A 16,198-nucleotide genomic window follows, 5' to 3' on the forward strand; every position below is an offset into this window, starting at 1 on the left:
CCAACCACAAGTTTCAATCCCCACCCCCAGACGAGCTCATTCCCACACCTCCCTCCTCCTTGGTCAGTAAGGCTGAGCGTCCTTTTCATTAACCTTTTAGTTACTACCTCCACGCACATACTTTTTCCTACGCCCTCCAAAGAAGTCAGCCCCACACTGCCCATCACTGCCCAGCACCGCCCACCCCTTGCCTGCGCAAGCCGGCCTCAGCACTAGCTTAAGGGAGGGACACACCTCCCAGAGCTACGGGGATGGGGGTGGGGGGTTCCTCACTCGCCCTCGGATCTCTGCTGTAAAAGCGGAGCGGCAGAAACCGGGCATGCGCAGCATCTTCGGGCGCATTGTGATGGGAACTGCTTCTGCGAGTCTCTACAAAGACTCCAGAGTAACCACTAATGCCCCTCCTAAGGCCCCCCTTCTTTAAGACAGACACAAACACAGAGGCAATGCAGCTTTTTAAAAAGGGTGGGGGAGGAGGTTGCAGCTTGAAAGGTTGATCCACGTTAGGAGTGGTGTATTTCTATTGATCCCATCTCCCGTGTTGACAAACGCCAGCGCCTAGGCTTTGCAGTCCGGGGCTGCAGTTTGCATTGGAGCTAAGCAGTGTGCGGCTTTAATTCCACGTCAAATCAACTTTGATCAATATCCCCCTACCGGCCCAATAGGAAGAGTCCAATTCATAAGCACTGAGCCTTTTCGCTCTTTCCGTTTTTTCCCCCTCTTTAGACCTACCATCTTTTTTTTGGGGGGGGGCGCGGGGAGAGAGTCTCAGATTGTCTTTGTAATTTCTTCTTTCGTTCTCTTTATTTTGCTTCTCTATTTTTTGTTTTTCGGTGTTTGGCTCATTGTGTTCTGTTTTACGTTATTTCTCTCTCTCTCTCTCTCTCTCTCTCTCTCTCTCTCTCTCTCTCTCTCTCCTTCTCTCTGTCTGTCTCTCTCTCTCCTCTCCTCTAGCCTCTCGCCTCTCTCATAGGGAGAGAAATCATCGCTTTGGCGAACCCAGCTTGCAGCCAGTGAACCCGCCTTCCAGATTGGTGTGAAGACAGAAGTGAGGTGGGGGGAAGGGAGGGGGTGTGAGAGATCCTGAGAGCGAGAGGGAGAGAGAGGGAGCAAGAAAGGAAGAGAGAGCGGGCGAGCGAGAGAGAGAGAGAGAGAGAGAGAGAGAGCGAATAAGAGAGGGAGTAAGAGAGAGAGAGAAGAAGAAGAGGAAGAAGAGGAGGCGGCGGCAGCGGAGGAGGAGGAAGACTAGTGGGGTGGAAAGGAAGAGTGAGCGAGAACAAGTTAAGGGGAGGGGGTGTAAGAGCCAGCGAATTCTTTTTCTTTTTCTATTATTATTTTGACGACTCCTGAGTTGCGCCCATGCTCTTGTCAGCTTCGTTTTAGGCACAGCATGGCCAGGCAGAAGAAAATGGGGCAAAGCATGCTCCAGGCGGTCTTCTTTTTAGTCCTGGGGCTTTGGGGTCATTCTCACGGAGGATTCCCCAACACCATCAGCATAGGTAAGCGCCAGCGAGCCAGCCGGTGGGGCCAGGCTCTCCCTCACCGGAGACCACTGCCCCGGCAGGGCTTTCGCTGCGGTGGGTCCCTGACCTGTATGGCCTGGGAACTGGGACTGGGGCTGGGGACCGAGCAGAGATGGTGGGGAAGTGGGGAGGGGGGAGAATCTGAGCCTCAAGGAGGTGGCTGGTCTGAAGAGCCTCTGGGACAAGAGAGGGGTCTCCTGGGGCTAGTGGGGGTGGACTGCTAGGTTTTCCGAGCTGAGAGGAGCACAGGAGGCCAGCAGGAGGCTGGGATGCTGCAAGGGGGTGAAGAGTCGAGGCTTTTCGGCTCGCTGCTCTGGACTTTGCCATGGCGTGCATGCAGCTGCTGGAAGTTGTCCCAGGGTGATGCCGACTGTCTGGCCGCGCCAGGGCACATAACTCCGGCCCGGGGAGGTGCTCAGTCCATAGTCTCAGGCTGTCGGGAGACAGGCTGGTGCTGGGGGAATTGGAGCCCACTTTGGATCTCCCAGACCCGGGCAGCAGCCGGCGTCGGTGGTGGATGGGGTAGGAGGCGGGGGTGAGACAAGGTGCTGAGCGGGCAAGTGGCGAAGTCACGCAGAACACAAATTCATGAATTGCCGCTGTGTCTGTCTGGAGCCCGGCTCCTGGGCACCTGGAGGGAGTTATCTTGGCTTCTGTCTGTATTTACAAGTCTAGAAGTTAGAATTTTTGCCATTACTGAAGCAACCCCCCTGTATTGTCACAGGGGAGGGTGGCTATGGGCAATGGGTTGGAGTAGCATGGGGAACAAGATTGTTTTTCTTGCAAACCTTTCCCTTCACACAAGGAAAAGATGAACCACTGTGCGGCTGAGCGCTGGAAGGTGTTGGGGGGGGGGGGCGTTAGAAAAAAAAGAAGGCTACCTCCTAAAAAAGAACCAAGTCCCATTCTTGGTTCCATCGTCCTACCCCAAAACAACCCCCTCTTCTCTTCTCCCTTCTCTCTAGCCTCTTTTCTTCAGTCTGGAAAAACCGGGTTTCTCTTGGCCAAAATCTGAGTTCACAAGTCGACACACAGGTTGAATATCAATCCTCAATCCCGCACCCCAGTGTCATTGGGAGGTATCCAGTATCTATAGTGTTCCCCAATTTCCAGCTGGCCGTAGGGTGTGGGAACAGAAGCCAAATCTCCGTTCCCTTTGCTTATAGGTGGACTTTTCATGAGAAACACAGTGCAGGAGCACAGCGCTTTCCGCTTTGCCGTGCAGTTATACAACACCAACCAGAACACCACCGAGAAGCCCTTCCATTTGAATTACCACGTAGATCACTTGGATTCCTCCAATAGTTTTTCTGTGACAAATGCTTGTAAGTAGATTTGCTTTTCCTCCCTTTGGGACGTTGGGGACCTCATTTGCATCTTTCTTGTGGCGTTTAGGGTCTGTGTGTGTGCTGGGAAATGATTGCCTCAGTAGTAGGTATTTTAGGGGCTCTAATCCATCCGGTTTCATGCTGCATAAATCAACTCCAAAGGATACTGCTGAGGGGCTGAAGGCAGTGGAAAAAACTCAAGACAGTGGGCAAAAGTCTGTTCCAAATAGGGTTTGATGCAAAAGTTTCATTTTCCTCCCTGCTAACCTAGTGTTCCCTCTCCAACGTTTTTTTTTTTTTTTTAAACTGGGGAAAAAAAAGAAAGAAAGAAAAAAATAGCATGGTTGTTCAGAGAAATTTCTTCAGATGAGATTAAAAAAAGAAGCAGCAGCTTCTTGATTGAGTCAATTCAGGATGTACATCACTTGACTGTTAAAGCTTGTGCCTGGCTGTAGGAACGAGCTGAATTTGACAATCGCCTAATGTGTAGGAAGCAAATATGAGAAATTCTGCAAACAAGTGACCTTGAGGGCAGATCAGGCTGGGTTTCCTGGCCTCTTTCTGTCCTCAAATATTACCTTACTTACTGAGAGAGCTGATAGGAACTGATAAGACTATAAACTGATTGCAAGTGATGAACGCCTAGCAAACTGAGCGGAGGGGAGAAAATGGTGATCAGGTGATGATTTGGAAAGCTAGTTCTGTCTCCCCTAATGTTCACTCCCATGATTGTTAAGGACAACACAGCTCTTAATTTAGAGCAAGGAGGGGGTAGGAGGAGAGGAGGCTTGGAGCAGGAAAACTGAATATGGAAAGAGGAAATTCATCAGCCCCAAAGCCATTTCTGAAATCCTTAGTTGTGATTGTTCCTCTGAAAAGGGGACATTTTGCAAAATAAAACCACAGGAACCTAAATGGCTAATAGCCTGTTGGACATATGGTTGTACTTGAATGTACTGTTTCATGAGAAAGACTGAGAATTCTTCATGTAAGCTTATTTCACTAAAAGTTTTCACAACAATGAGGCTGAATATGGTATAAAATATGCTTTGCTTTTATGGCTGATGTAGTTTGGAATTTTGGGGTTTTTTCCTTTCTCTTCCAAGGGAGAAATAATATTTATGTTCGGGTGGGTGAAACTTTGTATATGACTTTCTTTAAATACTTCTGCCTCAAAGGATACATGTTTTCCAGAAACCAATGAAAGGGTCTCTCTCCAAGGGCACAGATTCCTTGGCTTTGAAGGCTTAGGTCAAGGGGATGGGGGTGACATACTCTGCAAGAAATGTGACAGTTATCAGCTTTAAGAAACTTTTAGCTGAAGATACAGATCCTTATATGAGCATGTTCTGTGATACTCCATATTTGACTTTCTTTGGCTTTCTGAAATTGACAAAAATAGGAATTTATTAATTCCAGCTAAGTGTGAAAGTTTCAAAATGTCTGTCTATACTTTGCATCTTATTTTGGTAATCCCAGCCTGTCTCCACAGCATTTATAACACACATCTGATTCTTAATCCTGCCGCACTGTGATCTTGACAAGAGGCTGAATCTCAAATATAGCTTCCTAAATATCAATTAGAACAGATTTAAAACTAAATACATTCAACTACCAGGGTTTATTATCATTAATAACAAATAATATTTATTTCAAATGCCTTCAGTATGTTTTCACTGATGAGAACTGGGATAAGAGAACAGGTTTCTCAGAAATGATTGATTTCCAAGGTTTTTGGTCCTGTTTTTATGGTCAAACCAGACTGACACCCACCAGCCCTGGACTGTGGGAACCCCCATCAAGGAGCAATCAGAAATGATTCTTGCCATGTGAAAATCTCAGGTTTAGGAAAAGGCAGTAAGTCATCCATATGGGTATTGAGTTGCCTTATTGCCTTACCTCTCAGGGCAATGAAAGAATAACCATGAGAAAGGAAGAGAAGTTGATCAAAATCCCTCACCATAAATTCATAGCATTTACACTCACAAGGCTGGGTTGTGGCTAGGGACTTGACAATTCAGAAGAGTTGTGGCTCGCTGGGCAACAAGAAAAAGAAAACGAAAAGGTGACCTTGCCCTTAGTTATGTCAAATACACATGTATGCATGCACAGACACATGAAGGAAAAAATAGCTAGAAACCGTTGTTTTGCATCCTGCTGCCTGTTGCTTTCTCTGAAGACAGAAGAGGAAAGCTGTCATATTCTCTTGTCCCCAAAACAGTCATCTCTGAATGTCACAATCATTGAAGGGGGGCTAGATCTCAAAGCTGTCTCCCAACAGCTGCTGCCTAGTAGCTTAATATGAGAAAGATGACTGGTCTAACCATAATTGAATGCAGAAACCAATGATTTCAAGGGGCCAAAGAAACCTTGGAGGTGTATCTCATTTCTGTCCCTGGCTTTGATTGCTCTTTTTCTTGTGGAAGTGGAGATCAAATATTTCCAACTGGCATGCAATTCTAATTCAATAGTGGAGCCTGGCAGGTGACCCCATGTTCCACTTCTCCAATTGACTGCCCTGACTGTGCAAAGAAAAACCTCTGTAACCTCCAGCCCGCCCTTCCCTGGAGACCTAGGGAGAATTCGTGAAAACCACAGATGAGTCTCAATGTGGCCAACCACCTCTCCTGTCTGGTTTAATATGGAACGGGCTGGCAAAAATTAAAGGAAATTTCCCTTATTCCTGTGCAAAATTCCTAGTTTTTCTAGTTTCAAATTCCCTTTGCACTAGAATTGATCTCTTCTCATGATCTTTCCTGCACCCTCAATCCTGAGGCAGGCACATACTTTCTAGGGTGTAGATGTGCAAGTAAACAAACATACAAAGAATAAAGAAAGGGTAATTCCTTCATGTATGTGTTCCTGCTCTCTGTTCTCCCTCTGCATCACCCACCCCTACAACCTCTGACAATGTATTTGAAAGGTTTCCTTGCAATGAATCCCACCCATCACTCATTTAAGATTCTTCTTCATCAGAAACCAGTTTTTTGCACAACCCCTAAGAGGTTTGCTTAAGACAGACTCCAACTTTATTCCATGTCTTACGAAGCCAATTATAGCCACACTGGCTTTAAAAGGGTTTAATTTGGGATCTCATCTCAGAGATGGATTGAAGTTTATCAAAGAAACTCACCTGATTTGAAGTACATGTTCCCATTCCATGGGGATTAATAGAGTTTGCTGCTATACTTTTCAATTTAGCCAGATAACCCCAGAAACAAGAATGGTGTGAATATTTTGGCTTCAGGATACATACATTCATACACACACAATCAATATATATGAAAAGAGATGTATACACATGTAAGTTACATGTTTGTTCTTTAAAAAACAGATTTGATTGTCCTAAGGCTTTGGAGGTGGGGGAGTGGAAACATCAAGGGACTGATGGGTCCCATTGTGTGGCTTTGCTGCCCTGGTTCCTCAGGAAATATTGCGGATTCTGTTGAAGTCCCCTCCTGTGTCTTGCTGCTGTGCACTTGTAGTGCACTCCACACTACACCGCCCCAGCCTCTGCAGTGTCAGCTCATTAGCACACAGATCTCATATTCCCTCTCCGCACTGTCATTGCAAAAATTGCTGTTGTACACCTTTACAGCCAACAAATGTGCTTGTGGATTACGCACTGTTTGCAAGAAGCAGGGAAAAGGCAAATGTAACCTTAAAGGTTATTCACCACAGAATTGTGCTCTAAACGCATTGGCTTAAATAAAAATCTGTTGATGGAGGCGCAATGGTGATGGTGGGATTGAGAACAGGATTTAGGAGTGCAGGCTCTAATGGAGCCCCCGGCAAAATCCCTTTTGCTGGCTAAACCTAACCCATCAGATGCAAATTTTTGTGCCATTAATTTTTTTCAAGCCATTTGAAATATACCTACTGAGAACACACTCCTTTTATAACTGAGAGCGTTTCACTACCAATATACTTAGCTGAAACAGGTTTCTGTCTCTTGCCTACAGAGAGTCACAATCTAATTATCTAATTATTCTAATTGCCAGGATCAATTTAACCATTTATGTCCATTTGGGAAGGAAATGTCTCCCTTGATCCCCTTCTTTGCAATCTAGTGGGTTTTGTTTTGTCTTGATTTGGCTTTGGTGTCTGTCCTTTCCATGTACGATTTGGAAACCAGGTGAAGACTACTGGGATCAAGATCAAGGCTCCTTCCCTTAAACAGATTTTGCCATACTACCCAATATTGACTGCTCTGGCTCCACTCCCTTTCTCACTCCCCCTCTTCCCTGTCTTTGTGCCTTTGCTGCTCTCCCTCTCTCCTCTGTCTGCTGGCCAGCAGTAAGCTCACTGGCTTAGCTACTTCTCAGCCCCTCTGGCTTAACCCCCTGAAGCACGAAGAGGTAGCCTTCATGGTGCCAGTCAAAAATTTAAGTCACATTTTCACAAGGTTTATTACAGTTTTTAAAATTTATTTTTTATGGGGGGGGGCAGGGAAGAAGCTGATGCTGTTCATTTGGGCCATAAAAATAGATAGCAATCAGCAGGCTGTAAAGGTGAGCTTCCTGCAAAGCATATTACCTCCCCTAGAAGGCAGCTTCCTATTGATCTACTAAATAAGGGGGGAGAGCAGCAAGAAGGGTTTGAAGGAAAGGAATAAAGGGAGTTATTTTGTTCTCCATCTACATTTGTTGCAAAATGGGCCATGGTTTTTCTTCCTCTCTGCAATTTTAACTTTTTTCCCTAAAATGAAACTAGTTTTCCACATTTTCCTATTTCTGCCCCTACAGAGGTAATTCCCTTAATTCTGCATTTACCTCCCTAGTCCCTAAGATTGAGTGAGAATAGTGGTGGATAGATAAGCTTTTTGTTTTGTTTTTGGCTCCTGATGTATTTTTAAATTTCATTGTTATGGGTAGTCAGAGGTGATTGGCTGGTTTCATTTTAAAAGACTGAAAAATAAATGAAGCTGCTGAGGCATCGTTATTTGTCTTCCTTTGTGGATAAGAGATTTGTCATTTTTATACAGTTGGTTTAAGGATTAAATGATGGAATAGATTTTAAGAGAGGGCCAGAATTTTATAAGATAGAATTCCATAACTTTGGAGGAGACTAACAAACATGCTTATCCAGATGATTTTCCTATTGACTTCTTAGATTTGGACTGCAAAATAAATCTGAAGGACCTTTCATAAAACCATCTATCTTCTATGAAGGTCAAGCGAATGATCTGTATATTTTACCTGCTCCATTAAAAAAATCAGGTTTTGACTTGATTCCTTTGGTTTTGTTGCTTTGGGTCTTATTAGATAAAATATCCACAGAAGGGTGCAATTAAAACCCCAGGTAGGGATGATAGGTGTTCTTCAGCAGCACTGTGGGAGTTGTGCAGACACAAAAGGAATTCCCACCATCTTGGGAGCTGCTCAGGAAATGTCTGGGGTCCAGATGCAGAGCTACCGATAGCCTCAGCCTGTGTGTGGGATGAGCCTTGAGCTAGAGCAGCAGCCCCCAAAAGGGGTCAGTCCTTGCCAAAGTTTAAGGTGGACATATTTCTACCTCTTCTATTATTTTCTTCTCTTGCTTTATCTGTCCAGCTCGGCTGACTCTAACTCCCTTTTGCTGGTCTCAACTGCCTACTCACTGACCAGCCCCTGATTCTGGCATCCCATCCACACTAAACTTACCTAGGGACTATTTTCTGCCCTGGACTTTTCCAGCCCTAATTCTCAGACCTTCTCCTTCTCCGTCAGAATATCTCTATTGTTTGTCCATCGTCCAAGGATGTAGAGTACAATAGGGCCTGCGCTCTACTTTGGGGGTGACAGCTTTATATCTAATAGAGATATATACTTCACACATATGAAAGTGGCAGATAAATGGTAAAGGGTTAATATATGTAACAGGGGGAGTATTTGCTTTAAAACTAGCGACTATGGGAACCATAATGCCTCAAGTTCAAGGAAAGATACTTAAATAGGAGTGTTTCTGGATATTATTCTCAGAGTGGCTATTCAACTCTACCCAAACTAAAGGTCAGCTGGCTTTGGTCATAGAAGACCTTTACAGGCCAAAGTAGAAGTCTAACTGCACATAGTAGGTTGGCTGTAAGTACACCCGAAGCATAGGGAGGTTCAACTTCTTTGCATTCAGTCTAAAAGCCTGTGGGGTAATTTGGGAAGCTGCCAAAGTTCATAGGAATTCATTTTATTAAAGAAGCTGGTATGGAGTCTGAATCTGCCTATGTGGGCACTGTCAGGAGATGCACTGGCACAGAAGGAAGGTTACAGGAGAGGAAAAAGGTGGGAGGGAAGCTGTGTTTCCAGCTGTAAGTTTCCTTTCCCTGGGATGGTATGTGGAATGCCATGTTTAAGGGGTAGCATCCCTCTCACAGTCACTAGATGGTATCTCTGGAGGTATTTGGAAGCCTGGTTAAGCAGTATCTCTTCCTCCCTCCATCCTTCCCTTTCCTTGTCTCAAACATACACTCTGGCCTCCCTCCCAAGGGAATTACCAGCAAAGTCTCTTCCAGATTTCCAATTGCTCATTGGTCAGAGAAGCGTTTACATCCCATGCGATATCTGGACCTCCCTGTTCCTCAATTCCCAACTGTTACTGGCTTCTTAAGCAATTATCCTCAACACAACCATCATTTGTCCTTATTTGGAGGGTACAGGGGAGCAAGGATAAGAATAAGGAGAGGAAACACAGCAGGTAATGATCCCTCAACCATATGAGGCACAATTCAGTGTAGAACAGCACTTCTTAATTTTTCATATGCACACCAATCACCTAGGGATCTTGTTAAAACAAAGATTCTGATTCACTAGGGTCTGTCATGGTACCCAAGAATTTGCATTTTTTTTTTTTTTTTTTTTGAGACGGAGTTTCGCTCATGTTACCCAGGCTGGAGTGCAATGGCGCGATCTCGGCTCACCGCAACCTCCACCTCCTGGGTTCAGGCAATTCTCCTGCCTCAGCCTCCTGAGTAGCTGGGATTACAGGCACACGCCACCATGCCCAGCTAATTTTTTGTATTTTTAGTAGAGACGGGGTTTCACCATGTTGACCAGGATGGTCTCGATCTCTTGACCTCGTGATCCACCCGCCTCAGCCTCCCAAAGTGCTGGGATTACAGGCGTGAGCCACCGTGCCCGGCAGAATTTGCATTTTTAGCAAGCTCCCAGGTGATGACAAAGCCAAAGCTTCTGGTTCTTGAACCACACTTTGAGTAAGAAAAGCCCAGGGCAAGGAGACTGTGATCATTAATGGAAAAGGTTCTTGCAGAGAAGCTCTTATCCATGTTTGTATCTTCTTGCCCTCCAAAGAAGGTACTGTAAGAGACATATTGGCTCATTCTTACTCAAGTATGTATCTATCACATTCCCAACAACCCTGTGTCCATTTCAGCCAGGTCCGTAGGTGGCATGTCTAGATATCTGATGAGAGCATTTAGAGTTGTTTTATTGTAGGGATGCAGAGTGGGGACTGAAAGGCAGGTTCAGAGAGGAAGTAACTCATGAGCCAGGGTGACAGTGTCTTGGCTCCTTGCCATACCCCGAAGTGCCCCTTTTAGAAACAACCTGCCCAAGCGAGCGAAGGTTGGCATGTGGTTCCGACTCCCTTTCCACTTTGCTTCTCTGGGTCAAGGCATGCCAGAAGCAGGCATGTAACATCTGCTCCTCAGCTGTCTGACTTCCCTTAAACAGGGTTAGAAACAAGAAGTACAACACAACCTGAATTCTATCTGCTTCCCTAAGAGACTGAAAAATTGACTCAATTTTCAAGGCCTGTGCCAGACACTCATTGAGGGGAGGGAAGGGAAGTAATGTCACTTTCTAGCAGATCTGAGCTGAGAACTGCTCCAGGGAAGTCATTAAAAGCTTACCCGGTGTCATTTGAAGACCACAAAATGGCAAAATTCCCCCGAAATATTGCCCCCAACAGTATGCCATTAGTCTGAAATTCCACAAATTCATTTATTTGTGTTACTGCACAAAATGCAAGTGTGCTATCTGGAAGGGAATAAATTAAATCCTTATCAGTCATTAATATTTCAACCAGAATTCTCTGTTCAGACTGCCACCTGCTACCTTGCAGGATCCTCATAGGGGGCTTTCTAACACAGGTAAGTGACCCGGAACAAGATACCTGCCCAAGGAAGTGAGGCACCAAATGGATTGTGGGCATTCAGAGGGGCGTTGGGAGATTCTGGAGGATAAGGAAGATTCCCTCAAATACACTTCACCTATTTTTCAACATTTGACCTTCACCGTGGATTAATTCTGATACTTTATTCTTGAAGATTTTAGTTATCTTTAACTATTTTAGCTGCCTTTGACCAAAGTCACACCCTTCTGATGGTAGTGGGCCTGCTGCCTGTTCTGTGTGTGGTGTTTGCTGCAATAGGTGATTTCAGCTTCAGGATTCTCCACAGTTACTGTGGAAAATTTTCAGAAGTAAAATCAGTTTGTGATGAGGGATAGCAAGAACTTTTTTAAGCTTTTAAAAATTGTTGTGATCAAAAATAATTCCCTCTGAATTACCCATGATTAGCTGATCTACCTTGCCAATTACTCATTGTAACCAGGGCCCTCATCTTTGTAGCTCCGCAGAAAGGGGTCAAGCAACAGGTAATAAATAAGACTGGAAGGGGTCAGAATCCAGCTCACAGAGGGGTAAGTGTATGGGTGTGGATACGGGTCTTTGTGTAGTTGAACACACTTGCACAGTTAAGATAGAAAGGCCATTAATGGCTGGGTACAGTGGGTTATGCCTGTAATCCCAGCACTTTGGGAGGCCAAGGCGGGCGAATTGTCTGAGCTCAGGAGTTCGCGACTGGCCTGGGCAACACAGTGAAACCCCGTCTCTACTAAATAAAAAATTCAAAAAATCTAGCCAGGTGTGGTGGTGTCTGCCTGTAGTCCCAGCTAGTCAGGAGGCTAAGACAAGAGAATTGCTTGAACCTGGGAGGCAGAGGTTGCAGTGAGCCGAGATCGGGCCACTGTACTCCAGCCTGGGCGACAGAGTGAGACTCCATCTCAAAAAGAAAAAAAACAAAAGAAAGAAAAGAAAAAAATGGCCATTAATGTCCAAAGTCAGCCAGAACCTGTTACACATTCTCAAATATCCTAGTACCTCACTGTAGTTTCCAAAGCTGCTTGTTCATTAAACAGTGTTTCTTAAATTGGGCCACTTGCTTTAGAATCACCAGAAATGCTTGTTAAATATGAATTCCTAGATGTACTGAATCAGAAAATATTAAGATAAGTGTTTCACCAAGGTCTAGGGCGATACTAATACACACTTAGTTTAGGAATCACAGGTTTAAAAAACCCTAGTACTACAGAGATACACAGATTCAGATTGAATATTTATTGAATACCCACTGAGCACCAGGTATTGTGCCAGACACTTTCACATATGTTACTTCTCTATGTAACTGAGGTGCTTTTGGCCCATGCAAGCATTAGAGAATTTAGCTTTCAGGCTGGAAATCTAAGCCTTGAAAGAACTAAGAGACTAGCCTCAAATCACAGTTTCTGAGGGAAATAAAGCAAAATGCTCTTTGAGATGGTAAGTAGAGACAAGGGAATGATTTTCATTTTGACAATGCATCTTCCTTTCTCTACTTATTAGCTAATGATTGGTCCTCAGACATGCTATGAACTAGATGTCATGGCAAATGCCAACCCACTTATTTAAAATAAGTGTATTGCAATCAGTTCATACAGCAATCAATGTGCCCTCCTCCCCATCCTTGCTGTCAACAAATTTAAAAGCAGAGCTAAAATAATAACAACTACCATTTATTAAACCCATACCACATGGAAGGCACTGTGCTAAGCATTTTACATGCCCTATCTCATGGAATCATCACAACATTGCCACAAGCGAGGAACTCTCATCTAAAAGGGGGATCTAAAAGGGGAATCATAGGTGGTTCAAAATGTATAGGCGACTAGCTCAAGGTCACACAACTAGCTAAGTAGTAGAGCCAGGGTTCAACCTGAGATCTTCCTGTCTCTAGAGCCTGAATCAATTTTAACTTGGGTTGAAATTTCAAATGTATGTAGGGGATAGGCAGACCACATAAATGTGGTAATTGGACCAGGTGTGTTACAATAGGGAGTGGTGGGACGTATGGCAATCTGGAGAGGCCATGCTTCTGCCTGAAGACATTCAAATTCAATTTTCTTAAACCACGATGGGACAAACAAAATGCCTGCAACAGGACTTAGAGGGATTGGAAATGGAAAGTACACATTTCTGACCGCTGCACTATACTATACATCTCCTTTTAGCAGATAGGTTACTGGTTGAGGGAAGCTCTATTAACTGGTAGTTATAACTACTAAGAACAGCAGAGAGCAAAGCTCTTCTCAGTGAAAACTCCATTTTGACTTTCTCCTTATACTGTGCCATCGAAGTATCTCAATATGGTAGAATTTTCTCTCCTTTGTGCACATACTTGTGGTCCCATGTACATACACTGCACATCTACTAGCTTTTCATGGTTGAGTGCCAGCTCAACTCTAACTAACCTTCCCCAAGGCAATGCTGAGGCCCTCAGCAAGGTCAGAATGCTGGCACAAGGTCATTAATAAGCGCTCAGCAGATCAGAAGAGGTACCTATTCATTAGCAAAAGGAGGGCTGTGCTTTGGACAACTTCTTAGGTTCCAGAACATGGAAACCCCAGGCCCACAACTGGGAGGCCACTGGGTCATGTAAGGATATGTCAACAGTCACTCAAGGTAGGAGCTTCCCATATACTCTGAGAAAGAGGATTGCCAACTTTAGAACAGGGTCTAAAACAGAGATGTAATAGTTGTCTGAAGTTGTAAACTAACCTAAACCAATCTGGTCATTCACAATCATTAGGTACTTTTTCTTGGATATTAATAGCCTGCCATAAAGTGAGGCTATAGATCTTCTCCCCATTTACCTCACTACCAGGTATAAAAGCAAGCCTCAGACAAAATTCTACTTCTCATTAAAATAATAAAAAATACACGAAATAATTGGGATCCTGTTCTGTAGACTCAGCCAAGTTCAGCTCCCTTTGCTTCTAGGCGCTCCAACAGCACCTTGCATGAAGGTTTGCTTGAGGCATACAAGACAACATTCTAGTAGCAGGATTCAGCTAAACAAAAATCCCCATCAGTGGCTGTTCACAGGACAATTTACAAATTGAACCTACAGTATCATATTTTTCTAAGGGATAATATTATAGATTTATTAGATGCTTATATGGTATTTATGCTAATTTGGGAACTCCACTACCATATTTCTAGCCAATCTACATATATTGAACACTATTAGTTTCACCAATGAGAAGTTTAATGTTAATTTACAAAGCCTCTGGTGCTCATTGGAGATAAACTCCTGAGGTAATTGTTAGAATCACTTCTTGATTAGAATTATTTAAATACTAAATAACTATTCCTGTCTATGTATTTCCAAATGAGGGTAACCGACCACCCCTACAGTATAGAGTAAGACTAACTGACCCACATATATACTGCACAATTTATGTTGAAGTCTTAAGAAACAAACTATAGGAAATATGACATTTGAGATACCATGTTTCTTATGGCCTTAGAAAACAGTAAAAGTTGTAAGGGCAATAGGAGAGTAGCAGAATGAACAATTGGACAGAAGTTAGGAGATCTGGATTCCAGTCTCAGCTCTGATATCTACTGCCTGTATGACCTTGGATAAATCACATCTAGGTTCTAGTTTTTATCATTTGTAAACTAGGGAGTTTTTCTGGATGATGTCTGTGACTTCCATCTTTGACATTCTATCTTCCAGGCATGGCAGCTCATGCCTGTAATCCCAGCACTTTGGGAGGCCAAGGCCAGAGGATCACTTAAGGTCAGGAGTTCAAGATCAGCCTGGCCAACATGGTGAAATCCCGTCTCTAATAAAAATACAAAAATTAGCTGGGCATGGTGGTATGTGCCTGTAGTCCCAGCTACTCGGGAGGCTGAAGCAGGAGAATCATTTGAACCTAGGAGACAGAGGTTGCAGTGAGCTGAGATCATGCCACTGCACTCCAGACTGGGTGACAGAGCAAGATTCCATCTCAAAAACAAACAAACAACAACAACAACAACAAAGACGTTCTATCATTAACTCTTGTCCAATTCTTATCATCTCATTTAATTTCTTACTCAGGAAAGACCATCCAAAATGAAGCTCCTCAATTCTATATCTAGAGATTCTTCTTCATATTCATCTACTCTCTGCCTTTTTAAAGGTCTGTGATAAAAATATTAAATCCTTGAAATCAATGGTTAGTGTTTCAGCCCAGTTGTGGCTTAACCTTGCACATCCCAACTCTTCCACTTACTAGCTGTGATACCTTGCTCAAGTTACTTAACTTCATTGTGCTGCAAATTCCCCAGTTATAAAGTGGTGATAATAATAGTTCTTACATCATAGGGTTGTCCAGGGTTTTAAATAAAATAATTCACAAATACATGTAAAGTACTTAGAGCAGTGCCAGGGCCATCAGTGAGCTTTCTTCCTGGGCCCTCGAGTCAAAAGCCCAAGAGAAGCCCTCCATACTGTTCATTCTTCTCTGGAGCAGGCACTGCATTAGCACACAAATGGCACATACCTATTTCCTTGTTCCTTTCCACTTCCTAGTGACCACTTAGCAGTTGATAATACTTTTAGTCTCTTGCTATTCAGATGATGAAAGCCCAACAGAGATGCACTTCTGGCACATCTGAGTCTAGGCAATCCTTCCACTAAATATCACAGCCTCTTACCAGCATTCAGTACTCTTTGTGCAAGAGCCACTAAATGCATTTTAACCTTGGCTGTCTTACTAGCCATATGACTGTGGGCAAATTACAGAACCTCTGCGAACCTCAGTTTCATCATCAGTTTCATTCATCATGAGGATGAATATAATAGTAACTATCTTATAAAGTTGTTGTGAGGATTAGGATCAACCACATAAAATATTTACCATAATATCTAACATATAGTGGTGGTCAATAAATGGTAACTATTATTAACACAGAGCAGCAAAGTGGTTGGTAAAGAATAGAATTTGTTAGAACCAAACCGTGGGAGATATTCTTCCCATCTATAACTATACCCAAAGCCCTTCAGACTAACCTGTATGCTCTGTGAATCTGTAGCTGAAAAGAAGCTGGATGAGATAACCCTTGAATACTCGCAGTGCTGCCTTGGGCATAAGAGGTTTGCTTGGGGGAAAAAAAGTGGAGAAAGAAAGAATTTACTTGATACCTCAAAAAAGCCGGGGCACATATACCACTAGGCCTAATCATGCCACCATTAAGTGGAATTGTCCAGAAGCACATGATCCCTTCTGATTTTTTTTTCTCTAAACTGGATATGATTTGGGTAAAGCA

The 16,198-nt window shown here is 43.7% G+C and overlaps 1 protein-coding gene across 8 annotated transcripts in view; it reads left to right on the forward strand.

Annotated features, from left to right (window-relative positions):
* Positions 1-930: 930 nt before the first annotated feature.
* The window catches only part of GRIA3 (glutamate ionotropic receptor AMPA type subunit 3), a 315,596-nt gene continuing 300,328 nt past the window's right edge, over positions 931-16,198 (forward strand). For 3 of the 8 annotated variants that reach the window (XR_004262735.1, XM_032258418.1, XM_032258419.1), the window contains exons 1-2: positions 1,066-1,499; positions 2,690-2,848. Coding sequence is in view for 6 of the 8 variants with exons in the window: in XM_032258418.1 (XP_032114309.1) it covers positions 1,391-1,499; positions 2,690-2,848 (268 nt within the window). In the remaining 2 variants the exon portion in view is untranslated. The other 5 variants (XM_032258417.1, XM_032258421.1, XM_032258415.1 and 2 more) reach the window with 4 other exon arrangements.

This window comes from Sapajus apella, unplaced genomic scaffold, assembly GCF_009761245.1.
Source record: "Sapajus apella isolate SASKATOON/1434 unplaced genomic scaffold, GSC_monkey_1.0 scaffold102, whole genome shotgun sequence".
NCBI classification, from domain to species: domain Eukaryota; kingdom Metazoa; phylum Chordata; class Mammalia; order Primates; family Cebidae; genus Sapajus; species Sapajus apella.